This window comes from Aotus nancymaae, unplaced genomic scaffold (genome assembly GCF_030222135.1).
Source record: "Aotus nancymaae isolate 86718 unplaced genomic scaffold, 86718_ANA_hifiasm-v0.15.2.pri h1tg000018l, whole genome shotgun sequence".
Classification (NCBI taxonomy): Eukaryota; Metazoa; Chordata; class Mammalia; order Primates; family Aotidae; genus Aotus; species Aotus nancymaae.
The window spans coordinates 18,000,418-18,025,913 of NW_026988430.1; the positions used below are offsets into that span (position 1 = coordinate 18,000,418).

Below are 25,496 nucleotides of genomic sequence, written 5' to 3' on the forward strand. Positions count from 1 at the left end.
CTCAGCCTCCTGAGTAGCTGGGATTACAGGCATGCGCCACCACACCTGGCTAATTTTTTTATATTTTTATTAAAGACAGGGTTTCACCATGTTGGTCAGCCTGGTCTCGAACTCCTGACCTCATGATCTGCCTGCCTCAGCCTCCCAAAGTGCTGGGATTACAGGCGTGAGGCACCGCGCCCGGCCCATCCCAGATCTCTTCTGACTCCCTTCTGGATACCTCCACTTACATGTCTCGTTGACATTTCAAACAACACATCCTAAGCAAAGCACATTATCTTCCTCCCAAACATGTCCCTATCACAGGTAATGACATTATTATCTACCCAGTGGTTCAAGCAAGAAGCATGGGCATCGTCATTGGCTCCTCTCTCCCCATCCCTCTTTCCCAACACCCAGTTCTTGTTGATTTTGTTTGTTTGAGACAGAGTCTTGCTCTGTCACCCAGGCTGGAGTGCAGTGGTGCGATCTCGGCTCACTGCAACCTCCAGCTCCTGGGTTCAAGCAATTCTCCTGTCTCAGCCTCCTGAGTAGCTGGTATTACAGGTACGTGCCACCACATCCAGCTAATTTTGTATTTTTAGTAGAGACTAAAATGTATTTTGTATTTTTAGGGGTTTCACCATGTTGGCCAGGCTGGTCTTAAACTCTGACCTCCTGATCTGCCCGCCTCAGCCTCCCAAAGTGCTGGGATTACAGGCGTGAGCTACCGTGCCTGGCTGTTCGTGGTGATTCTATCTCCTAATAGCCCCCGAATTCTTCCACTTCTCACCATCTCCACTGCCATTACCCTAGTCCGGGCTAGCATTGTTTCTGCCTGAAGACTGTGTAGCTTTCTCCTCGGACTCCCATGTCCTCTCCTGCCTCCCACCTCTGCAGAGTGATTTCTCAGAACTGCAGAGTTGCTCATGTCTATCTGCTGTATAAACGCATCCAAATGGTTTCCACTGCTCTTAGAATCGAGTCCAGATTCCTGTTCTGTTAGGCCTTTGATTTTGCCTGTCCCGTTTCCCATTTGTATTATGCTTGATGTTCCAGACAGACTCACTCCCCTCTGTTTAGTTCCTTACCAAGCCTCTCGCCTTTGTGGCTTTGCAAAGATCGTTGTTTTTCTAGCGTGCCGCCCACCTTTATGTAACAAACAGCTACTCATCCTTCAGGTCTCAGCCCACTCCGAGAATTCTTCCTTGATCCCAAAAGTCTGGGCCACATCCCTTGCTATGCGCTCCATGGCACCCTGAGCTTCCCCTCGATTGAAGTCCTTGTTCCAAGTCTATATTCCTCATGTGTGCCCTCCAGGAGGAGGTCCTTGACAGTGTCGTTCCCTGAGTGACAGTATGGGCAGGGCTGTTTCACAGTGCTTTGTCTCATTCTGTAGTCGCAGGCTGCCCCTCCAGCCTGACCAGTCAGAGGGAGCTGCACAAATCCCTTCCTGCTTGCGGGAGGATGGCCCAAAGTCACAGGCACTCTCAGTGGGCTGCCCACATGGAAAGGTTTCCTGAAGCCCCACAGGATGCCAAGACCTGGGCCCCACTGCAGCTGGTCTCAGGTCTCTACCGTCTTGCTGTTTGCTGCCCCCAAGTGTCCAATGACAGAAGGTTTATTTGGTTTCCACCACCACGGGGCCGTACATACAGCAGGTGCTGGGAGCGCGCTGCGAGCCAGGCCCCAGGATACTGACTGCCCTGCTGCCGTGGGAGACATTCCTTCACCAGGCTCACCACTGACTGATGCCCACCCCGCTTCTTTCCAGCCTTCTCCATTATCTATGTTCTGGTTTGGGCAGTGTCCCAGACACAGTTCAGAGGGAAGCCCATTGGTGGGCCGGCCTATTGGAGAGCAGAGGGTGCCCTGGCTGGGAGCCTCTCTAAAGCAGGTGGCCCCCACCAGGTGATCCCATCTGGACGCACTCACTCACACTGCTTCTCTGTGCTTAGCCCCTGCCTGCTGCCTCCCCGGCCAGTAATGCTCCTTCCAGCAACTGAGGATGACAGTAACGTATGCTTAGTTCAGTGTTGTGTCTTTTTCTGTGCAACTGAAGGGCCCTGTTGGCTGCTAGGCAGATGTTAAATTAAGAAAGAAAATACATTTGCTGATTCTCCCTGCCTTTCCCCTTACACAGGGCCAATCTCCTTCATTTGACCTGATAACAAGAATTTGTGACTTTGAATGACTGGACAAATGAGGTAGAAAGGGAAAATGCTTGGCCGGGCACGGTGGCTCACGCCTATAATCCGAGCACTGTTTGAGGCCGAGGCAGGCAAATCACTTCAGGTCAGGAGTTTGAGACCAGCCTGGCCAACATGGTGAAACTCTGTCTCTGCTAAAATTACAAAAATTAGCTGGGCATGGTGGCTTGTGCCTCTAGTCCCAGCTACTCAGAAGGCTGAGGTGGGAGGATTGCTTGAACCCGGGAGGTGGAGGCTGCAGTGAGCCGAGATGGCGCCACTGTACCCTAGCCTGGGTGACAGAGTGCGACTCCATTTCAAGAAACAAACAAAAAAAACACAGAAGTTCATTTCCTACACTCAAGACATTCAGTGTTATCTTGTCTTCATGGCACTCCTCAGTGCTGGAAGAACCAGTCTCCTTTTATCTTTCTTTTTTTGTTTTTTGAGAGGGAGTCTCATTCTGTTGCCCAGGCTGGAATGCAGTGGTGCAATCTGGGCTCACTGCAACCTCTGCCTCCTGGGTTTAAGTGATTCTTCTGCCTCGGCTTCCCGAGGAGCTGGGACTACAGGCGCACACCGCCATGCCTGGCTAATTTTTGTATTTTTAGTAGAGACAGGGTTTGACCATATTGGCCAGGCTGGTCTGGAACTCCTGACCTTGCGATCTACCTGCCTCGGTCTCCTAAGGTGCTGGGATTACAGGCGTGAGCTACCTACTGCACTCGGCCTCCTTTTATCTTTTTTTCCTGAGACAGGGTCTTGCTCTGTTGCCCAGGCTGGAGTGCAGTGGTACAATAACTGCAGCTTCAACCACCTGGGCTCAAGGGATCCTCCCACCTCACCCTCCCAAGTTGTTTCCTCTTATCTTGTTGCTCTGTATGGTGCCAATTCCCAAAGCTACTTCAGTATGGCTGCTGGACTTCCAACTGCAATGTCTACATTCCAGACAACAGGAAGCAAGAATGGATACAGAGAAAAATGCATCCTTCTTGTAAGAACACTTGGAAATTGTATACGGCATTTTATCTCCCATTGGCCATAATTTAATCATAACTGGGAGGGAAGCTGGGAGATGTCATCTTTATATTCAGCAGCCACAACCCCAGCTAAAATACTGGAACATTCTTTTTTTTTTTTTAATTAAAGACGGGGTTTCACCATGTTGGTCAGGCTGGTCTTGAACTTCCAACCTCAGGTAATCCACCCATCTTGGCCTCCAAAGTGCTTGGATTACAGGCGTGAGCCACCACGTCCGGCCTCTTTTTTTTTTTTTCTGAGATGGACTCTTGCTCTGTCGCCAGGCTGGTATGCATTGGTATAACCTCGGCTCACTGCAACCTCCGCCTCACAGGTTCAAGCGATTCTCCTGCCTCAGCCTCCCAAGTAGCTGGGATTACAAGTGCACTTCACCACACCCAGCTAATTTTTTGTATTTTTAGTAGAGACAGAGAGTTTCACCATGTTGGCCAGGATGGTCTTGATCTCTTGACCTTGTGATCCACTCGCCTCAGTCTCCCAAAGTGCTGGGATTACAGGTGTGAGCCACCACACAACCGACCATTCTTTCTTTCTTTCTTTCTTTTTTTTTTTTGAGACAGTCTTGCTGTCACCCAGGCCAGACTGCAGTGGCGCAATCTCAGCTCACTGCAACCTCTGCCTCCCGTATTCAAGCGATTCTCCTGCCTCAGCCTCCTGAGTAACTAGGATTACAGGTGCACACCACCACACCCAGCTACATTTTTTGTTGAAGATGGGGTTTCACTGTGTTGGCCAGGCTGGTCTCAAACTTGGGTGATCCACCAGCCTTGGCCTCCCAAAGTTTTGGGATTACAGGCGGGTGCCAACGCGCCTTGCCAGAACATTGTTTCTAGAGAGGAATCAATTATTGAAGAACAACTGGCAGCCTCTCCCACAGGGACTGCTGGGGAAGTTAGCAGAACACAAAGTGGGCGAAAGGGATATAGTGAATGGCATGCGCCTACAATGGCCAAGGTTTTCTTTGAACTGGGTGAACAGTCTGGCAGTAGTACAAGGATCCTGACTCCCTAGCCTGGGGAACATGATACATGAAGTTGAGGTTTGAGAATAAGGGCTGCAGAAGTGGCTCTGAGGATAGCTGGTTTTCGAGGGGCAGAGAGCTAGCCTGGAGGGTTCACCAGAGGGCCCGTGGGAGTGGGTAGGTGGGAATGGAGCTGGGTTAGGGTCAGCAAGGACAGGGTTATATGGCTACTGGATGAAAAGCCAGTGGATTTGGTCTTGATAGTGCCTGAGGAGGGTGACTCTTACTTGGGCATTGGGACCCAAATCAGAAACTGCTCCCCCTTCAAAATCCATGAATTTACCATCACAGCCAACCAGGAGGTTACCTCACACATCATCCTTTGAATTTTGCCATCAAGCACTTAAAAAACTTGATATCTAAGCCTTGGCACCAGTCCCCAAATTGTACATTCAACACTTTAAAGACACACATACCTTTTCCAAGGGTCAGGAAAGAACATTCAACTGTCAAAAAAGATCCTGAGGAGTCCCATACTGCTCAGGGTAGCTCATTTTGCAAATCAATGAGAAAAATACCTGAAATAGTTTTTCCCATACCCATCATTTAACATTGCTTCATTATTTTCAGTTTCTTCTTAGGGTGGCTACTCTACCAGCAGCACACAGAAGTGCTCAGCCTCCCCGCCCAGCTCTCCAGGTCCTCATGCTCTCAGGGATCTGAGATTATAGTCTCCATTCCCAGGGAAACTCCTTTCATCAAGATGTGAACATTCTAGAAGACCAACCAACTTAAGCTGTACAACAGAACAGTCATGAGGAAGGGACCTCTATACACAGTCCCGTGAGCAAAGGAAGCACTGGACAGCAAAGGAAGCAGACAGCTGCCAGCAGGAAGTCCAGATACACCGCCTCCAGGAAGTGAGACTGCAGGATGCTGGGAAGCAGATTTAGTATGGATGGGCAAAACCTCCCTCATCTGTGTGATCCCAGGCAATTCAGTCAACCTTAATTCATCCTTTATTAAAAAGGCAGGGAGGAGCTATCAAGTACTTTGGTGAATTTTAGTGAGAATTAATTCAGATACATATGCCTCATACATGCTTGGCTTGAGGGAAGTGTTATACACAGCTTTTTTTTTTTTTCGAAATGGAGTCTCTGTCACCCGGGTTAGAGTGCACTGGCACAATTTTGGCTCACAGCAACATCTGCCTCCCAGGTTCAAGCGATTCTCCTGCCTCCGCCTCCTGAGTAGCTGGGATTATAGGCGTGTGCCACCATGCCCAGCTATTCTTGTATTTTTAGTACAGATGGGGTTTCACCATGTTGGTCAGGCTGGTCTTCAACTCCTGACCTCAGGTGATCCACCTGCCTTGGCCTCCCAAAGTGCTGGGATTATAGGCATGAGCCACCACAGCTGTCCACAGCTATTATTTTTAATTCTATTAGATATCAACTCCCTGGGGCTGGTGACAGTGCTTTGCAATAATAACTGATCAACAACAGTCAATAGAATAAGTGAAGAGTAGAATTCCAGCATACTAAATGTCTAGGATCTAGGGGTGAGAGCACCAACCACCTCTGTCAGAGGAGAGCTGCTGGGCTGGGTGCAGTGGCTCATGCCTGTAATCCCAGCACTTTGGAAGGCCAAGGCAGGCAGATCACTTGAGGTCAGGAGGCTGAGACCAGCCTGGGCGACATGATAAAACCCAGTTTCTACTAAAAATATAAAAATTAGCTGGGTGTGGTGGTGTGTACCTATATTCCACCACAGGAGGCTGAGGGAGGAGAATCGCTTGAACCCGGGAGGTGGAGGTTGCAGTGAGCTGAGATTGTGCCATTGTACTCCAGACTGGGCAACAGTGAGACTGTCTCAAAAAAGAAAGAGCTGCTAATTTAGAAGCAAATATCAGGAATGCTGAGTTCTGAGGCCAGCACCAGGCCAGCCCTGAGACAGCCAGAAATGCTAAGAAACTTCCACAAGCAACAATTCTTTACATTCAGCACAGTGTAGAACTTAGGGAGAAATCTAGAAAGTTTTGGTCCAGATGAGAACAATGAGGTGGTAAGGAGCTGATCCGCACACTATTGCTGAATCTGTCTGCACCCCTAAACCCCAATGATAAGAAAAGGGAGCGTAAACCATCTCTCAGAGCCGAGGAGGCAACTGAGGTACTTGGGTGATCACTGGGTGCTGTGAAGTGGGGAACAGAAGCCCTTGTTCCGGCCTCAGGCATCCGACTTGTCCTTGTCGCTGTTTTCTCTGAGCCACATGCTGCTTCCGGGGCTGAGAAGGGGCAGGCCGTGTTAGAGCAGAACTGAAAACAGACACAGCCACAGAAGGAACATCAGCAGCAGATCATCGAGTCAGCTGAGATTCTGGCACTTTGGTCCTTGCCTATCCAAGGTATTTTTGGAAACAACATGGGGTGCTCCTGAAGGTCATGAGGGAGAGGGCAGCACATACTCAGAGGAAAACTCATAAGGCCCAGGTGAGCCCCTGTGGCCAGTCAGCAGCTCCCTTCCCGGGTCCAGTTTCGGGCATTGATAAAGAGCTGGAGCCAGGGGGAGGTGGTCAGGGTATCAAATGGAGGGGGTCGCCATGCCCACTGCCAAGGCCTCACAGCCCGCTCAGGGTGAGGCATAAGAGCCAGGTGGCGGCCATCACGGGAGCAGATGCCAGCCACACCCCCTGGGGACCCATTGGGATTCAGGGGGTACTGCTCTGTGGGGTTCCCGTCATCATCTGCCCAGTGCAGTGGGGCCAAGCCCCTGGCCTCAATCTGAGCTTGGAGTTCTGGAGAAGAAAACGCCATGTAACCTGGGACAGAAAAAGGAGGGAGGTGAGAGCCAAGGTCCTTTACGCCCACCCTCAGCCCCAACCCTCAGGTCCTCCCCCAGCCTTCCTCGGGCCTGACCTTCCCCATGGGCGCTCCACACAGGCAGTACGGCACCCTCCATCCCTCGCAGCATCAGAGCTGGCCCAGGCCCCACACGCACGCTGGCCCAGCGAGACTCAAAGCGCCCAGACAGGTTGTGGCGTAGCAGAAGGCCTGGCCGGGCTGGCTCGGAGTCAGGGCCCATCTCCGTGGCATCCTCATTGGGGTCGCCTCCCACCCAGCCCAGCAGAGCCAGCAGTTGACAGCCATTACACACGCCCAGGCTGAAGGTGTCTGGCCGCTTCTGGAAGCGCCTTAGCTCAGCCCCAGCCCGGGGATGAAAGGTCACGGCAGCTGCCCACCCTAGTAGAGAATAGGGAAGTCAGGGTGAGACATGAAGACCTCAGAAAAGGGAATTGGGAATGAAGGGGCACAACTGCTCTTCTGTTTATTTTCCTTTTTCTTTCTTCCTTTTCTCTCCTTCCCTCCTTCCTTCTTTCCTTTTTTTTTTTTTCTTGATATGGAATTTCACTCTTTTGCCCAGGCTGGAGTGAAGTAGCAGGATCTCGGCTCACTGCAACCTCTGCCTCCAGGGTTCAAGTGATTCTCCTGCCTCAGCCTCCCAAGTAGCTGAAATTATAGGCACCTGCCACCAGGCCCAGGTAATTTTTGTATTTTTCGTAGAGACAGGGTCTCATTATGTTGGCCCAGCTGGTCTCAAACTCCTGACCTCAAGTGATCCACCCGCCTTGGCCTCCCAAAGTGCTGGGATTACAGACATGAGCCACCACACCCAGCCCCCAAAATTTAAACATATATAAATGAAACACAGTTTTGCTCTGTTGCCCAGGCTAGAGTGCGGTGGCACAATCTCAGCTCACTGCAACCTCTGTCTCCTGAGTTCAAGTGATTCTCATGCCTCAGCCTCCAGAGTAGCTGGGATTACAGGTGTGAAACACCACATCCGGCTAATTTTGTATTTTTAGTAGAGACAAGGTTTCGCCACGTTGGCCAGGGTGGTCTCGAACTCCTTACCTCAAGCAATACTCCTGCCTTGGCCTCCCAAAGTGCTGGGATTACAGACGTGAACCACTGCGTCTGGCCAAAATCGAGAAAATCAAGGTGGCTCACATCTGTAATCCTAGCACTTTAGGAGGGCAAGGCGGGCGGATCACCTGAGATGGGGAGTTTGAGACCAGCCTGACCAACCTGAAGAAACCCCATCTCTACTAAAAATACAAAATTAGCCAGGTGCAGTGGCACATGCCTGCAATCCCAGCTTTCAGGAGGCTGAGGCAGGAGAATTGCTTGAACTCAGGAGGCAGAGGTTACAGTGAGCTGAGATCACACCATTGCACTCCAGCCTCAGCAACAAGAGTGAAACTCACACACTCTCTCTCTCTCTCTATATATATATACGTATATATATACACACACACACATATATATACATATATCTATACACATATATACATATATCTATACACATATATATATATATACACGTGTATATATATATATTTTTTTTTAATGAAAAAATTTATTAACAGCCTTCTGTTGGCATGTGATCCAAAATGAATGTGCTCACTCTCTCCTAGCTTAGTGAAGTGAGAGGCCAATCCCCAGCCCAGAAAGAGGGGGCTGAAGGCACCTCTTTGGAAATGTGGGGGAAGGGAGCAGGCAGATGCCTGCACACTGACCTTTGGCAGAGCCCAGGACGTCTGCGTAGCTGAAACCACCCACGAAGGCCACGCCTCGGAAGGTGTCCAGCCCAATTGCCCCAGAGCAGAGGTCCTGCATGGTCACATCCCACACCTGCGAAGATGGGGACGGGAAGCGTGGGAGGACATGCAGCTGAAGCTGGATCACCACCCCCGCCTGCCCCCTTCCCTGCTCACCTCAAAACCAGCCAAGTGGAAGGCATCGGCCATCTCCCGGTCTCCATTACTGCCCTCCTCTCGCAAGATGGCGACTCGGGGGCTGGGACCACCTTGGGGGAAAATAAGTGTCTTTGAGCCAGAAAGGTACTTCCCCACCCCTACTCCCCAGACCCCTTTTCCAGGGCAGGCCCAGGCATCCAGGCTGAATGCACCCAGGATGTGGAGCCTCTGCACACACTCCCTCACCAGGCTCACGGGGCACTGAGGCTTTGGGAAAGGTGGGGGGCAGGCAATAGCTGGGCCCCATCCGCTTCCTCAGGCCCTGTTCCTCCTCCGTCACACAGTGAGGCTCTGCCTGCAGCCGATCCAGCTGGAAACTTGTCTCCTCCCAGAGGGCTCGAAGCTCCCCAACAGGCTCCTCCAGAACCACAGCCCCATTCACTGACACCCGGACCTAGGGAGAGGAACAAATCTCTCAAGGGCTAAGAGAAAGGATGGCCCCCTCCACAGTGGGAGAGGGAGGGACCACAGCTCCCTCACTCTGACTGTCCATCCACTGCACACTGCTCTCTCCCTCACTTCCTCACCATGGCGTAGGGCCCAGCCTGGCCTGTGTGGCCCAGCTCCAGGCAGTGGAGGCCAGCGTCCTGATAACGCTTCAGCACTTGGGCCAGGTCCGGCTCCTGCACCTCCAGCACCAGGCCTGGCTCCTCAGCAAACAGCACAGACAGCACTGGGAGAGCAACGGGGGAATCAGGGGGATGCAGGAGGGGCCAAGGGAGTTGAGGTGGGGGTCAGGGGGGTGCAGGAAGGGCCAAGGAAGTCAGGGTGGGGGTCAGGAGGATGCGGGAGGGGCTGAGGGAGTTGGGGTGGGGTCAGGGAGGGTGAGGGCTGGGAGGGTGGGACTGAGGATGTTTCATCACAAACATCTCAGGGATGGGAGGACTCAGAGGGGTGCAGTCAGGAACATGGTGGGTGCCAGCCAGTTCCATCCAGTTTAGCTGTCAGAGAGACAGCACAGAAGAGCTAGTTGGGGAAGACTCAGGGAAAGGGGGTTGGAGGGCACTCCACTCTTTAATATATTGGAGATGGGGTCTGCAGGGTGGAGAAGGCAGCCCAGGTTTGAGACTAGACCCCAGGTTCCTTACCATCAACCCCAGGGACAGACACGTCCACCCAGAGCCCACAATTTCCAGCAAAGGCCATCTCCAGCAGGCATGTGACGAGGCCTCCGTCACTGACATCATGGCCTGAGCAGAGAAGGCGGTCTGGAGGAAGAAGAAAGCTCAGCAACCTCAGGGCCCAAACCTGATAGCCCGCCCCACCTTCTAGAGTCAGTCCATCAAGAGTGTGCGAGCATGTCGGGGGAACCAGGGTACATCCTCCATCGGAGTCCCTCGTGCCCTACCCGCAGCACGCCTGGGACCCCGAGTGCCGTCTCCCCTGGGGGCCTCACTCACCTTTCAGTAGCCCCTGGGTGATGCTGAAGGCACACACCAAGTTCTCAGGAAGATCCAGGTCGGGAGGGTGCTCTCCGAGCTGGGAGAAGCATTGGGCCAAAGCTGTGCCCCCCAGCCGGTGCCGCCCGGGGCTCAGAGGCACGTAGAGCAGATGGCCTGGGGAGACGGAGAGGGGTGAGGAGAGGGGGATGGCTCAGGAGGACCCATCCCTGAGGTGTTCACAGCACTGCTGTTCCCAGCATATGGTGAGACACCCAATCAGTCCCAGAAAACACACAGCTCAGTGTTGAGATGGTAGGGGCCCAGCACTCACAAAGCAGGGGCCAAGCAAAGAACACACAAGCCAATGGGATGGGGCCACACCCATACCTCTCCCTTCAGGATGCTTGAGGTCTGGGGTCACGGTGGCTGTAATGTCTGGACAGACAGCATAGGCTGAGATGACCAGTGACCCTGCAGAGCAAGGAGTCTGAAAGAATGAGTTGCCAGCCCAGCCCTGTAGTTCCTCCTCCCCTCCCTGGGGCCCCTACACCTCACCAGGAGCCCGCACAGTCTCCGTGCCAACCCGAGCAGCCATACTGAGGGAGTCCTTGCCGCCGTCCACTGCCACACCCAGGGCTGCCATCACTGCCACCATAGCCTCGCAGGCATCTGCCAAAGCTGCACCCTCCCCTGGGAGCTTGGCTGCCCACATCCAGTTCCCGCTACACTTAACGTCCTGAGGGTGGGAGAGGCATGCCATTAGAGGGGAAGAGAGATGTGGAGAGGCCAGGGGTGCAGTGGGACTGAAGCTTGCAAACGTGAAATGCACGGTGACAGAGGGACATGGAAGTGTCCTGAAACCCCGGGGGCTCCAGGGGAGAAGCCATGGGAGAACTCACCCGGAGGTCGGTGACCAGAGCAAACACCAGGTTGGTGAGCGCTTCAGCCACGGCCAGCCGGGCAGCGACCTTGGGGTCCAGCAGGCTCTTGACTGGCTGCTCTCCCAAGGCTGTGGCAGCCCCTACGAGCTCCTCATGGCTCAGTGCCACAACGGCTACATCTGCCAGAGGAGTCTGCAGGGGCCCCACACACTGCTGCTGGGCCACCAGGCCGCCCACGGAGCGGTCCACCTGTGGAAACCGGTGGGGTTCACAAGAGAGCAAGGGACAGGGAGAGTCTGTGCTCCTGCACCTGCCCCAGAGGGACCCAGGGCAATGGGAGGCCTGGCTTTCCCTCAATGCAGGTAAGAGCTCGACTCAGAGGGTGGGCAGCAAGGAGACCAGGCTGTCAGGGTAGCTGCCTGCCCCTGTTACTTCCCCCCAGTGCCAGGCACAACCCCCAGAGCAGTTTCTAAGAGCAAGAGGGCAGGGGAGGGTGAGCGGAGGAAGCATGCAAGGGGCAGAGGAGGGGTGCAGGGAGGACCTTATTGGTGAGGTAGCGCTTGCTGGCCACGGCGGGCAGCCTCAGAACCCTCTCCAGAGCCTGGTGCACACTCAGCCCTACGGGCAAGGCCAGAGGCTTTAGCACAGGGGGGCTCCTCTGGAGGAAGAACTCCTGCAACACAGACAATGACAGGGAGTGTGAGCACCTGGGGCGGGCTGGGCACACAGGTGACAAAGTGCATGTAGGGTAAAGGGTGGTGTGGAGAGGAGGGCCACAGGGAAATCCATCCCCGAACCCCACATACCTTCCGAGGCATCTTGCCCAGAACCCATTCGAGCTCCAGGTCCACAGGGGTTGGTGGGGATGTTTGGGGGGCATCCCCCTGGCCATTTCTTCCCACAGGACACTCTCGATCGTCTATCAGCACTATCTAGAGACCACGGGGACCCCACCCAGAGGGGATAAGACTATGAGCACTAGCAGGGAATGTTCTAGAATCCCTGCCCCTCCTTGGCTCCTACATTCCCCACACCTTGTTTGCCACCACCTCCCAACTTCCTCTTGGCTCTCTCCCCTGACTCTCCCTCTAGCCCATACCCAGGTGGTTCAAGTCTGCCCTCAGTGTCTGCCCCCAACTCCCTGGGCCAACTCACTCTCCGGTCTCCAGTGATGGTGCCCACGAAACAAGCCGGGCAACGCTCCCGGGCACTGACATGAGTCAGGAAGTTCCGGTGGGGGGGCCTCAGCAGAAGTGCATTTGATTCCTGGTACTCGGCCCCCCAGATTTCCAGGGCATTTAGGGTCGGGTCCCCTAGCTGCACAGCCATGGCGGGGAGGAAAGAGAAGGGTCAGTGGGCACTCCCGAGTCTCATCTTGTTGCAAGAGAGATGGCTGGAGGCTGGCTGGGGCTGGCAGGGGTGGGGAAATGCCAGGCTTCAGAGGATAAGACCCACCTGGAAGCGGCTGGTGTAAATGATGGCTCCAGCTGGGTCACTCAGCTCCTTTAGGACGTTGCCTGGTGAGAGGATTGCAAGGAGAAGTAGTGACCTAGTAGTGGTGACCAGGCAACAAAGGGCAGTCCCTGGCCTCCACAGGAGCCCCTGATTGTGTGTGTTCCTGTGTGAACTGCTGCCGCATCCTCACCACCAATCAACCCATGGCAGCAGGCTTCTACCCTTCCAACCCTGAACCTGTCTAGAATGTACACAGGATGGAGAACGGAACCCAGAGCTGGGTGGTTGGTTGGAGATTCCTGAAGCCTTTCCCTGAACCAAACCTGGCAGGAAACCAGGCAGGCCCAGTCCCTTGTTCCAACTCCATTCCTCACCATTCCCACCAGCGCCCTGGTCATGGAGGCTGCAGATGGGGTTTCCATCGGGGGCCTCCACACAAGCCCTGATCACACGGTTCATCTTCTGTTCCATCTCCGGGTCACCCCGCTGCACAGCCCCAAAGTCCAGGTCACTGGTGTTAACTCCCTGCACCTAGGGGAATATATGGCATAGCTCAGCTCAGTGCGGCTGGAATCTCTGGTACGCTCCCCTATGCCTGGGGCCCAGTTATATCATGGATTTTGCACCGTTAGCAATTCGCACTCACCTGCACAGATGAAGCAGCTCCACCTCCAACTCCAATCCTATAGACAGGACCCCCAACCTTTACAACTTCCATACCTGTGAGAGAAGAGAAGGCAGAATCAGAACATCGGGGAAACTACCAGAACAGGCCTTGAAAGCAAGGCAGTGCGAGGACAAAGGAAGCTGACATCATGGGAGGAGCATTACCACTTGACTGGGGTGAAAGGAGAGTAAACTGGTATAAACTACAGAGGATGATTTGGCAACATCAACCAAAATGACAAATGTATAGTCTTTTTTTTTCTGAGACAGGCTGGAGTACAGTGTCATGATCTTCAATAGAGAAAGAATAGTCTTTTATTTTTTTATTTTATTTCATTTTTATTTTTTTAAAGATAGGGTTTTACCATGTTGGCCAGGCTGGTCTCAAACTCCTGACCTCAGGTGATCCGCCCACCTTGGCCTCCCAAAGTGCTAGGATTACAGGCTTGAGCCACCACGCCCAGCCAAGAATAGTCTTTTCAAAAGGTGGCATTAGAACAGTGGGATACCTACATGTGAAAGAATAAATTGAGACCCCTTACTTCACACCACATGCAAACTCAACCATAGGCTCATTTATCATTGTGTAGTTACAACATCAAAACAAAAAGCAGTAAAAGAAAAAATAGGCCGGGGAGATTGTGACCAACCCAGCCAACATGTTGAAATCCCATCTCTACTAAAAATATAAAAATTAACTCGGTGTGGTGCTGTGTGCCTGTAGTCCCAGCTACTCAGGAGGCTAAGGCAGAAGAAGGCTGACACAAAAGGCCACATATTGTATGACTCCATATGGTCATGGGCTGATTAATGACATTTTGCTTAACAACAGACCATATATACAACAGTAATCTCTTAAGATTAAAATGGTGCTGAAAAATTCCTATTGCCTAGTGACATCGTAACCATGCTGGTCGTGAAGCTATTATAAATAAACCTACTGCGCTGCCACTCATACAACAGTATACTGTATATCATTATTGTATGTACACTACATAATACTTCATAACGACAAGAAATGACTATTGCTAGTTCATATATTTACTATACTTTTAAAAAAATTTATTTATTGGGCCAGGTGCGGTGGCTCACGCCTGTAATCCCAGCACTTTGGGAGGCCGAGGCAGGCAGACCAACCATACTTTTTACTGTTGTTGCAGAATGTATTCATTCTACTTATATAAAACAAGTTTATTTGGCTGGGCACCATGGCTCACACCTGTAATCCCAGTGGTTTGGGAGGCTGAGGCAGGAGGCCTGCTTGAGCCTAGGAGCTCAAGGCTGCAGTAAGCTAGGATAGAACCACTGTTCTTGAGGCCAGGAGTGGTGGCTCACACTGTAATCCCAGCACTTTGGGAGGCTGAGGTGGGCAGATCACAAGGTCAGGAGTTCGAGATCAGCCTGACCAATATGGTGCAACCCTGTCTCTAAAAAAATTAAAAAGAACCACTGTTTTCCAGCCTGGGTGACACAGAAAGACCCTGTTCTAAAAAGAGAAAAAAAATCCCACTTGAGAAAGAAAATGCAGATTAAAAATAATAATAATTAACAAAAAAGATTTTAAGTTTATTTAAAAACAGTATATCATGTTACATTGACAGCAGCTTTATATATCTCATATTTGCCATGTCTTTTTTTTTTTTTTGACAGGGTCTTGCTCTGTTTCCAGTTTGGAGTACAGTGGTACAATCTCTACTCACTGCAACCTCCACCTTCCGGGTTCAAATGATTCTTTTGCCTCAGCCTCCTGAGGGGCTGGGACTACAGGCGCATACCATGACACCCAGCTAATTTCTGTATTTTTAGTAGAGACGGGGTTTTACCATGTTGGCCAGGCTGGTCTTGAACTCCTGATCTCAGGTGATCCACCTGATTCATTCTCCCAAAGTGCTGGGATTACAGGCATGAGCCACCCTACTCAGCCTACCATGTCTTGATTGCATTATGTTCTCTTGTGCTTGATTTATTCTCATGTTTTGTTCATCATGGCTCCTAAGCGTACAAAATTCCTGAATAATGTTGCCAGTAAGAGGCCGGGTGGAGTATTTGTATAGTAGGCTATGCCATCTAGGTTTGTGTATGTACACTCTATGAAGTGGGCACAATAATGAAATCACCTAATAACCACATTTCTCAGAATGAGTTTTCCATCATTATGTGACGCATAACATAAGCCAACACATTAAAAACTAACCACTCAAGTGTCTGCTAAATTCCTTCCCTGCAGCCATCCTGTGCTGGGGAGAAGGCTGGCTGGATCCAGAGAAAGATGGCAGGCTCTTACCTGGCTCTGGGGGCTCCTTGCTCACATGCTCAGCTTCCATGGTCCCAATGCCCCCACTAAACATGATGGGCTTGATCCACTCACGCCGCTGGCCGTCTGGGAGATGGAGGCCCAAGGAGCGGGCAAAGCCTGGAGTGTGAACATCAGAGGGAGCCAGACAGTCACTCGGTCCCCACAGTGGTTGCTCAATACCATAGCCCCTGGGTCGCACACCCCACCCACAAGCCCCTCTGGGTGTCATTGTCCCTCCACACCCTGAGCCTCACCAGCCAGCACTGGTTCCCCAAACTTGTTGCCATAGTCAGAAGCTCCATTACTGGCTTCAATGGCAACCTCCAGGGGCCGGGCAAAGTTCCCAGGATACTGGAAGCTCGGATCCTCCCAGGGCAGATTGTAACCTGGGAGAGAAGGAGAGAGAACTGGATGAACTGAATGAACTGTGAAGACAGAGGATGAAGCAGTCGCATCCTTCAGGAAGAGTCAAGGCCACCAAGAACCACCTGCAAGGTTGGAATGTTCCATTTTAGGATACATGGCATAGGAATGTACGGCATAGGAATGTATATCCTATACATGGCATAGGATACATGCCATAGGATACTATGGCTTTAGGAAGCCATAGAGCCTGCAGTGAAGCGCTGGTCTTGCTCTCCACCACCCACACCAGCCTTCCCTCTGAATCTCAGGATCAGAGTTTCTCAGGCTTTCTAAGAAACCAGATTTGAGGCACAGGTGGCGATCATAAGACCAACCCAGTATCATGCTTTCTGGCTAAATGATTGCTAGTTTCCTTTTTCTTTTCTTTCTTTTTTTGAGATGGAGTCTAACTCTGTTGCCCAGGCTGGAGTGCAATGGTGCAATCTCGGCTCACTGCAGCCGCCACCTCCCAGATTCAACTGATTCTCCTGCCTCAACCTCCCAAATAGCTGGGATTATGCTGAGTGGCTGGGATTACAGGTGTGCACCACCATGCCCAGCTAATTTTTATATTTTTAGTAGAGATGGGGTTTCACCATGTTGGCCAGGTTGGTCTTGAACTCCTGACCTCATGATCCACCTGCCTCGGCCTCCCAAAGTGCTGCTGGGTTTACAGGTGTGAGCCACTGCGCCTGGCCATGAATGCTAGTTTCTAAGGAAAATTGTGGACCTGCAAAGCCAGTCTGGTCAGCTCATCTCCCCAGGTCTATACTTATGACCATAGTTGAAAGGCCAGCTATCCTACAGCCCTCCCTCCCAAGAAAAGGCACCCAGGATGACCCTATGACCTAACAGATAAAAGTTTGGTGCCTGCCAGGACAAGGAATCTGGAAGGGAAGGTAGGTAGAGGGGAAGGAGATGGAACCTGGGATATGGAGATTTCCAAAGCAATAGCCGGCAGTGCCAGCCACCACGTGGGCCCCACGGCCTGTACACTGGACATCTCGAATCCGGCCCCCTGTGCCAGTGGTCGCACCACTAAAGGGGCATATTCCTGCAAAGAGAGAGTAGGAAGAGGTCTGTGTGCCTCAGAGACAAACCCCATCTCTGACCACCTCCACTGAAAATAAGGACAACTAGCTTCCCTGATTATTTTCCCCAGGCCCAGCCCAGGGGCCTGGGACCTTTTTCCTACCCTATTCTGTGATCCCACCTATTTCTCCAGGGAACCCAGCTCACCTGTGGGAAAGTTGTGAGTCTCTGCTGTAAAGACAACATGTCTCAGCCCCTGCTGTTGCCGGAAGCGGCTTGGCTGTGTGGGGTCCTCAGGCCGTAGGAATCGGACTTGCTTTCCCTGGATTGCACTGTGGACATATCCGTCCTGGACCTGCTTCCTTTCTGGAACCTGCACTAACCCAACCAGGGCCTGGGGCCTCCCCTCCCTGGGTCCTGATGCCGCCCCAGTCTAGGGCACAGCCCACCTGCTGTTGTCACAGAATTTGAGGACATTGTTGGGGTTCGAGGATGCCTGGGTGCTCATGATGGACTCAAACAGGGAGTGCACCAGCTTCTGCCCATCCACGTGGAGCTGGCCCTTGAAGAACCAGTGTCGGCTGTGCTCACTGCAGGAGGTGATGCAGGGAGGGGAAGGCAGGATGGAAACGGGGTCATTTCTTAATGCTATGTCTTCTCACCAGCATTAACAGCAGAGCCAAATTCATACTTAAATAATTGATCAAAATATATTCCAAAAAGCCATAATCTTCAAGTATTCAATCATTTTGGATTGTACAGAGCCAAAGTGAAGATAAAACCAAGATTTGAATGTAGACTGCTTGATGGATGAGGGGAGCCCACGCCCTCAGAGACTCAGGGAGGTCCCTAAGCCAAGGAGAGCCATGAAGGTGAGTCCCTGTGGTCCCTTCCAACATCCATGGGCTCAGATATCAGAACAATCCCATTCCGCCCCACCTATTGGACTGCGCCAAGTCAAAGGCCTCCACAGTGCTCGGGTTCCGCTGTAGCTCCTGGAAGCGCCTGGTGTAGAAGTCTAGGTCCCAAGAGTCTAAAGCCAGACCTAGGAGACGAATCCATGAAGAGGTGACTGTGGAAGTCAGGCAGCCACATTCCAGATGTCAGCACCCCTCCTGTCCTGGCCTATCCTGGGCCCTACACCTCCCTCTCCAACTACTCACCTAGCTCCTGGTTGGCCTTCTCCAGTGCAAGCCGGCCTTCGCCTAGTATATTGATAGGGCCATTGAGGGGTGCTGGGATGCTCTCAGGGGAGAAACTCTGGATGGGATGGGGGAAGTGCTGCTCTGTCATCCGGTCATGCAGGGTAGCCAGAGCAATCGCTTCCATCTCAGCCGAAGGCGGGTGGGCAAACTAGGAGTGCAGACAGACACACAGAGGGCAAAGGGTGAAGACTTTAAGAATGGAGAGAAATGGGCCAGGTACGATGGCTCATGCCTGTAGTCCTAGCACTTTGGGAGGCCAAGGTGGGCAAATGATTTGAGGTCAGGAATTTGAAACCAACCTGGCCAACATGGTGAAATCCCATTTCTTAAAAAAAAAAAAGAATGGAGAGAAATGGTCCACTCTCCTACCCTCTTTTTTTTTTTTTGAGACGGAGTTTTGCTCTTGTTACCCAGGCTGGAGTGCAATGGCGCGATCTCGGCTCACCGCAACCTCCGCCTCCTGGGTTCAAGCAATTCTCCTGCCTCAGCCTCTCGAGTAGCTGGGATTACAGGCACGCGCCACCATGCCCAGCTACACCCTCCTACCCTCCTATCCTCTCAGTCATGCAAGGCCAGCCCACTGCCACCCCATATGGCACTTTTGTTCAGATTACAAAAAGACACCCTTTCCAGGTATGAATCCATGCCAGGTAAGAGAAGCATAGGCTGGATTTCTGCCCCATTTACCCTCAACCAGGTACCTTCAGGCAGTGAACGACCTGCACAACCATATAAAGCAGGCCTAAAGCCAGGAGCACCTGTCTCTGCTTTGCTCTAGTGCTTCGGATCTAATCTTGCATCTCTGGCCCATCTCCTCCTCCTGATTCCCCATCTCCTCACCGAGAGCCGATAGCGCCGGGTGGTCTCCACACGATCCACAGGCCCTAGTCCAGCGGCGTGGCACACTGACACGATGTTGGTAGATGTTGGGGTGGAGAAGTGCAGCCTGAGCAATGGGCCTGATGGTTAGGACTGGAGAGCCCCTGGCAGGCCTCAGCTGGGAGAGTGGATCCTGCCCACTGCTGTCTGGACAACCTCTCACCACTATCACCTCACCACTGGCTTTCAGCCTCAGGCTGGGCAAAAGAAACCTGCTTTCAAAGTTCACTCAAGCCAAACCATAACTGTCCTCTAGCATCAAAACTGTTTGAATTTAACTTGGAATCCAATTTATTTTGCTTCAAGAACATGTTTTGGAGGAGGCTAAATTTTCAGAGGCATCTACCCAAATGGGGAAAGCACCTGCATGGTTTCCTAGGTGGACAGAGCAAAGGAAAAACAAATCTCCCAAGGATCACAAGAGGAAGCAGAGGAAGGCAGGAGAAAGGGGTGGGCAGGATAAGATACTTACCTGGGCCCGACCTCCAGCAGCAGGTCATTGGAGCCAGGAAGGAGCCAGGACTGCCGAGCAACATCATCCAGCAACAAGGGGCAACCAAACAGCCACATGAGCTTCTTTGTCTCCTCAGCACTGGGGAGGGCCTCAGCTGCAGGGAGACAGGGCAAGGACACCTTGAGACACTGCCCCCGGCACTGAGGCATGTCCCACAAGAGTCCAATACGTGGGCCCAACCTGTCCAGTTCACATTGTAGCACAGTTCAGTCTCGACGCCCTGCAGCTCTGGCAGTTTCCCTTGCAGTTTCCGTCGAGTGTGTCCAGAGGCTGCCCCTTCATGTCCAGAGGGACGGACATAGAAGTGAAGGACTGGGGACATCTCTGCAGGTGTCCTTTGCTGGAGATGTGTCCTTTGCTGGAGAGATGAATTAAGTTCCTAAAAAATAACATTAACTATGGCCTGTTGAACTGATGTCAGATTTCAAGGGAAGTTGACACATCAAGGATAGGGAAGGGAAAAGTAATAGGGACATTTAGAGAAACAAGGTAAGGCAGGTGTAGTGGCTGATGCCTATAACCACAGCACTTTGGGAGGCTGAGGCAGGCAGATCACAAGGTCAAGAGATCAAGACCATCTTGGCCAACATGGTAAAACCCCGGTCTCTACTAAAAATACAAAAAAATTAGCTGAGTGTGATGGCAGGTGCCTGTAGGCTGAGGCAGGAGAATTGCTTGAATCCAGGAGGTGAAGGTTGCAGTGAGCCAAGGTCGCACCACTGCACTCCAGCCTGGCAACAGAGAGAGAGACTCCATCTCAAAAAAAAAAAAAAATAGGGGGTTGAGCACGGTGGCTCATGCCTGTAATCCCAGCACTTTGGGAGGCTGAGGCAGACAGAGTTCAAGACCAGCCTGACCAACATGGAGAAACCCTGTCTCTATAAAAAATTAAAAAAATTAGCCAGACATAGTGGCAGGCAGGCACCTGTAATCCCAGCTACTCGGGAGACTGAGCCAGGAGAATGGCTTGAACCTGGCAGGCAGAGGTTGCGGTGAGCTGAGATCACACCATTGCACTCCAGCCTGGGCAACAAGAGCAAAACTCTGTCTAAAAACAAAAAAAGAATTGATTGATTTCTTTACTTATTTTTATTTATTTTTTTTTTTTTGAGACGGAGTCACTCTGTCACCCAGGCTGGAGTACTGTGGCATGATCTCAACTCACTGCAAATTCTGCCTCCTGGTTCAAGCAATTCTCTTGCCTTAGCCTCCTGAGTAGCTGGGATTACAGGCATGTGCCACCATGCCCAGCTAATTTTTGTTTTATTAGTAGAGACAGGGTTTCACCATTTTTGCCAGGCTGGTCTTGAACTCCTGACCTCAAGTGATCCAACCAACTGGGCCTCCCAAAGTGCTAGGATTATACGAGTGAGCCACCACACCCGACCCACAAATGATTTAAAAAAGAAAAAAAAAGAATTGCTTAAGCAGGGCCAGCAAGGTGGCTCATGTCTGTAATCCCAGCACTTTGAGAGGCTAAGGTGGGCGGATCACTTGAGGTCAGGAGTTCGAGACCAGCCTGGCCAACATGGCAAAATCCCATCTCTATTAAAAACACAGGCCAGGGCTTCTCCCAGAGTCGCCATTGGAGAGTAGCAGCCATGGCTCTTTGCTACCCTATAGCCATGGGACTCAACAAAGGCCACAAGGTGACTAAGAACATGAGCAAGCCCAGGCACAGCCGCCACAGGCGTCTGAGCAAACGTACCAAGTTAGTGCGGGACAAGATCTGGGAGATGTGAGGCTTCGCCCCTTACAAGCAGCATGCCACTGAGTTATTGAAGGTCTCCAAGGACAAATGGGCCCTCAAATTCATCAAGAAAATGTTAGGAACGCACATCCGCGCCAAGAGGAAGCAGCAGGAGCTGAGCAACATTCTGGCCACCATGAGGAAAGCCGCTACCAAGAAAGACTGAGCCCCCTCCCCTGCCCTCTCCCTGAAATAAAAAAACAGCTCGATAGAAAAAAAAATACAGGCCAGGCACAGTGGATCATGGCTGTAATCACAGCACTTTGGGAGGCCAAGGCAGGTGGATCACAAAGTCAAAAGATCAAGACCATCCTGGCCAACATGGTGAAACCCTGTCACTACTAAAAATATAAAAATTAATCAGGCTTGGTGGTGGACGCCTGTAGTCCCAGCTACTCGGGAGGCTGAGGCAGAAGAATTGCTTGAACCCTAGAGGCAGAGGTTGTAGTGAGCCAAGATGATGCCACTGCACCCCAGTTTGGCGACAGAGAGAGACTTTGCCTCCAAAAAAAAAAAAAAAAAAATTGCTTAAGCAGATCCTGAATTCCAGAACAGATGACTTCACTCAGTTCAAAGACTCCCACAGAAACCAGGTGCAGTGGCTCACACCTATAATCCCAACACTTTGAGAGGCTAAGGAAGTGGACTGCTTGAGTCTAGGAGTTTGAGAACAGCCCTGGCAACATGGTCAGACCCTGTCTTCATAAAAATTTAAAAATTAGCTGGGTGCAGTGGCGTGTACCTGTGGCCCCAGCTACTTGGGAGGCTGAGGTGGGAGGATCACTTGAGCCCAGGAGTTCTGGGCTACAGTGTGCTATGCTGATCGAGTGTTTGCACCAAGTTTGGCATCAATATGGTGACCTCCTGGGAGGAGGGGACCACCAGGTTGCCTAAGGAGGGGTGAACCGGCCCAGGTTGGAAACGGAGCAGGTCAAAACTCCTATGCTGATCAGTAGTGGGATCGCGCCTGTGAATAACCACTGCACTCCTGCCTAGGCAACATAGCAAGACCCTGTCTCTTAAAAAAAAAAAAAGGCAGATCACGAGGTCAGGAGATCAAGACCATCCTGACTAACGTGGTGAAACCCCATCTCTACTAAAAATACAAAAAAATTAGCCAGGCTTGGTGGCACACTTCTGTAGTCCCAGCTACTCAGAAGGCTGAGGCAGGAGAATCGCTTGAACATGGGAGGCAGAGGTTACAGTGAGCCAAGATCGTGCCCCTGCATTTCAGGCTGAGCGTCAGATTGAGACTCTGTCTCAAAAAAAATTTTTTTTAATTAGCCGGGTGTGGTGGCGTGTACCTGTGGTCCCAGCTACTCAAGAGGCTGAGGCAAGAAGATCACTTGAGCCCATGAGTTTGAGGCTGCAGTGAGCTATGACTGTGCCACTGCACTCTAGCCTGGGCAACAGAGCAAAACCTCCATCTCTCAAAGTAAAATAAAATAAAATAGACTCCCATAGTGGAACTAAGTGAGCACAAGAATCAGTTTCTTCATCTCCCTGTTTCATGACTTCATCCTGCACTCTTCAATCAATGATTTTCACACTTCATCCCAATCCTACTCCAAACCCTTAAAAACCCTAGCCCCAGAGTACTCTGGGAGATGGATTTGAGGTTTCCTCCTGCCCTATGATTAAACATCTTTCTCTGCTGCAACCCGGTGTCTTGGCGTATTGACTTCCAGCATGCAGCAGGCAATAGAACTATTACTTATACCTTTAGCCTAACATACAAAGGCCCTCCACATCTATCCCAAACTACCTATCCAATTTCTAGTCCCACTGCCTCTCAGCAGGACCCTGGCTTTATCCACCAAACCCTGCTGTAGTCTTGCCATCTCAGTAAACACTACCATCATCCAATTTGTTGCTCAAGACAAAAACAACCTTAATTCTTCTTTCCCTCAGACTCGCTAAATCCAATCCACCAGGTAATCTATTTCCAAACATATCTCGAATCTCTCGTCTCTTCATCTCTACTACCTCACTCTAGTTCAAGTAAGCCACCACCATCACTCACTTGGACCAATGCATTAACCTCCTGACCACTGCATAATCACAATTCATTTATCACATATCAGCATAAAGTGGATTATGGCTTCCCATTACACATAGTATAAATTCCAACTCAGCATCCTGGTTTACCAAGTCTGTCCACTCTCTGGCCTGCCTCTCCAACCCTATCTCATGCCATCCTTTTTCACTCACAATACACCAACCACATTAGCTTCTTTCCTATTTCTCTAACTTGCCAAGCTCAGTCCTGGAAGGCATATTTTCACCCTGACATATGCATGGCTGGCTCTTTCCTTCTTTTTTTTTTTTTTTTGAGACGGCGTTTCGCTCGTTACCCAGGTTGGAGTGCAATGGTGTGATTTTGGCTCACCGCAACCTCCGCCTCCTGGGTTCAGGCAATTCTCCTGCCTCAGCCTCCTGAGTAGCTGGGATTACAGGCACGTGCCACCATGCCCAGCTAATTTTTTGTATTTTTAGTAGAGACGGGGTTTCACCATGTTGACTAGGATGGTCTCGATCTCTTGACCTCATGATCCACCCGCCTCGGCCTCCCAAAGTGCTGAGATTACAGGCGTGAGCCACTGCGCCCAGCAGCTCTTTCTTTTTATTTAGATTTCTGGTGATTCGCTTTTCTGGAAAGGGCTTCATTAGCCACTCAAGTAGTTAGTATCAGATGACCCTATTTTAATTTCCTATATAGCACTTATCACAATCGGATATTTTTATTTTTCACTCTATATTCCCCACTAGAAAAAAATCTCTACGTGGGCATGGGCTGTTGCTGCTTCATTTCCATTGAATTACCAAGGCTTAGAACAATACCAGGGCTTGAAAAGGAAAAAAATTCTAAAACTTGTGGACTTGGCTGGCACGGTGGCTCACGCCTGTAATCCAGCACTTTGGGAGGTTGAGGCGGGTGTTATCACAACAAGATTAGGAGTTCCAGACCAGCCTGACCAACATGGTGAAACCACGTCTCTACTAAAAATACAAAAATTAGCCGGGCGAGGTGGCGAGCGCCTGTAATCCCAGCTACTCAGGAGGCTGAGGCAGGAGAATCCCTTGAACCCGGGAGGCGGAGGGTTCAAGGGACTGCACTCCAGCCTGGGTGACAGAGCGAGACTCTGTCTCAAAGAAAAACTTGTGGACTGATCAAATGAACTCTTGATTCTCACCACTCTTCAGGTCCCCCCTACACATGCACACTTTCAGGACAGTATTCCTGAAGTATTTTGTTTATTAAGCCGCTTGATTTCCTTCCATTATTCCCAGTGAAATTTAAGTTTCAAGAGCTCAGGGACTGGGTTTGCTTGTATGAGGGCTGTATGCCCAACGACCAGCATGGTGCCTGATATAAAGTAGGAGGCCGGCAGACTTTCTGTTAGTTGAATCCATGAATGGGACAACGCGGCTAAGTTGACATGGGGTCAGCCATGCCCGGGGTCTGCTGAACGCAAGCAAGATAGAACGAATGGACGCCTCCACTAAAGCAAATGCGCGGGCCCCAAGTGAACACTGCTCGGCCTGGTGGGGATACTGAAGCGGCCAGACCAGGCTTGGGCCGGATGACGAAACGCTGCACCTGAAAGAGGCTCCAGGTCCGCACGCGGTGACTATACTCACGTGGAAGATGCACTCGCGGCCACAGATCACCTCGACTCGTCGCGCGCGCTTGTTACGTCATCTGCGTGCGCCGCGGGCAGAGACTGGACCTGCCAGTGCCGGTGCGACTATGCTCCGCCCGCTTTTTCCCGCGGCTACGCAGAGTTCTAAGTTCTTGGTGAGAAGATTATCCCCAGGTGGTTTCTCCCACAAGTCTGTCTGGAATTGATGTTTGTGAAAATATATTGAGTTCCCCGTCCCCGCGGGGACAATTAAATAATGACATCAGTGAGTTAAGGCCATAACACAAGCATGTGAAAGTTGTGCTTTAGCGGCATTACGAGGAAGCGCTTCTCTGGCAAGATCAGGGAGACGGAAAGATGCTTAGAAGTCATCCACTAGGTGGGCTGTGTTTGAGCTCC

The 25,496-nt window shown here is 51.4% G+C and overlaps 1 protein-coding gene and 1 pseudogene across 2 annotated transcripts; one reads left to right on the top strand and one right to left on the bottom strand.

Annotated features, from left to right (window-relative positions):
* Positions 1 to 5,171: 5,171 nt before the first annotated feature.
* On the bottom strand, positions 5,172 to 25,181 carry PFAS (phosphoribosylformylglycinamidine synthase). Of its 2 annotated transcripts, none has more exons than XM_064378326.1 (28): positions 25,096 to 25,181; positions 19,884 to 20,082; positions 19,662 to 19,797; positions 19,151 to 19,256; positions 18,269 to 18,458; positions 18,045 to 18,150; positions 17,555 to 17,695; positions 17,313 to 17,437; positions 16,999 to 17,127; positions 15,923 to 16,054; positions 15,657 to 15,785; positions 13,353 to 13,426; positions 13,081 to 13,237; positions 12,707 to 12,768; positions 12,407 to 12,568; positions 12,058 to 12,183; positions 11,793 to 11,924; positions 11,270 to 11,500; positions 10,926 to 11,106; positions 10,758 to 10,841; positions 10,389 to 10,544; positions 10,077 to 10,196; positions 9,516 to 9,661; positions 9,175 to 9,382; positions 8,947 to 9,038; positions 8,749 to 8,863; positions 7,088 to 7,411; positions 5,172 to 6,990 (listed from the first exon to the last, which is right to left on the bottom strand). In XM_064378326.1, the coding sequence occupies exons 2-28, from the start codon at positions 20,023 to 20,025 to the stop codon at positions 6,680 to 6,682; spliced, it is 4,017 nt and encodes a 1,338-aa protein (XP_064234396.1). In that variant the 5' UTR covers positions 20,026 to 20,082; positions 25,096 to 25,181; the 3' UTR covers positions 5,172 to 6,679. The 2 variants fall into 2 exon arrangements, with proteins under 2 accessions (XP_064234396.1, XP_064234397.1); XM_064378327.1 differs by having other exon boundaries at positions 19,884 to 20,061; positions 25,096 to 25,123.
* LOC105720751 (large ribosomal subunit protein eL36-like) lies at positions 21,305 to 21,619 on the top strand (annotated as a pseudogene).
* Positions 25,182 to 25,496: the final 315 nt, after the last annotated feature.

Coding starts and splice junctions, on each gene's coding strand:
- PFAS (XM_064378326.1), bottom strand. CDS start 20,025: ATGTCCCCAGTCCTTCACTTCTATGTCCGTCCCTCTGGACATGAAGGG. Junction 17,438..17,554: donor AAATTCTGTGACAACAGCAG/GTGGGCTGTGCC, acceptor ATATGTCCACAG/TGCAATCCAGGGAAAGCAAG. Junction 9,039..9,174: donor CTCAGTGCCCCGTGAGCCTG/GTGAGGGAGTGT, acceptor TTTTCCCCCAAG/GTGGTCCCAGCCCCCGAGTC.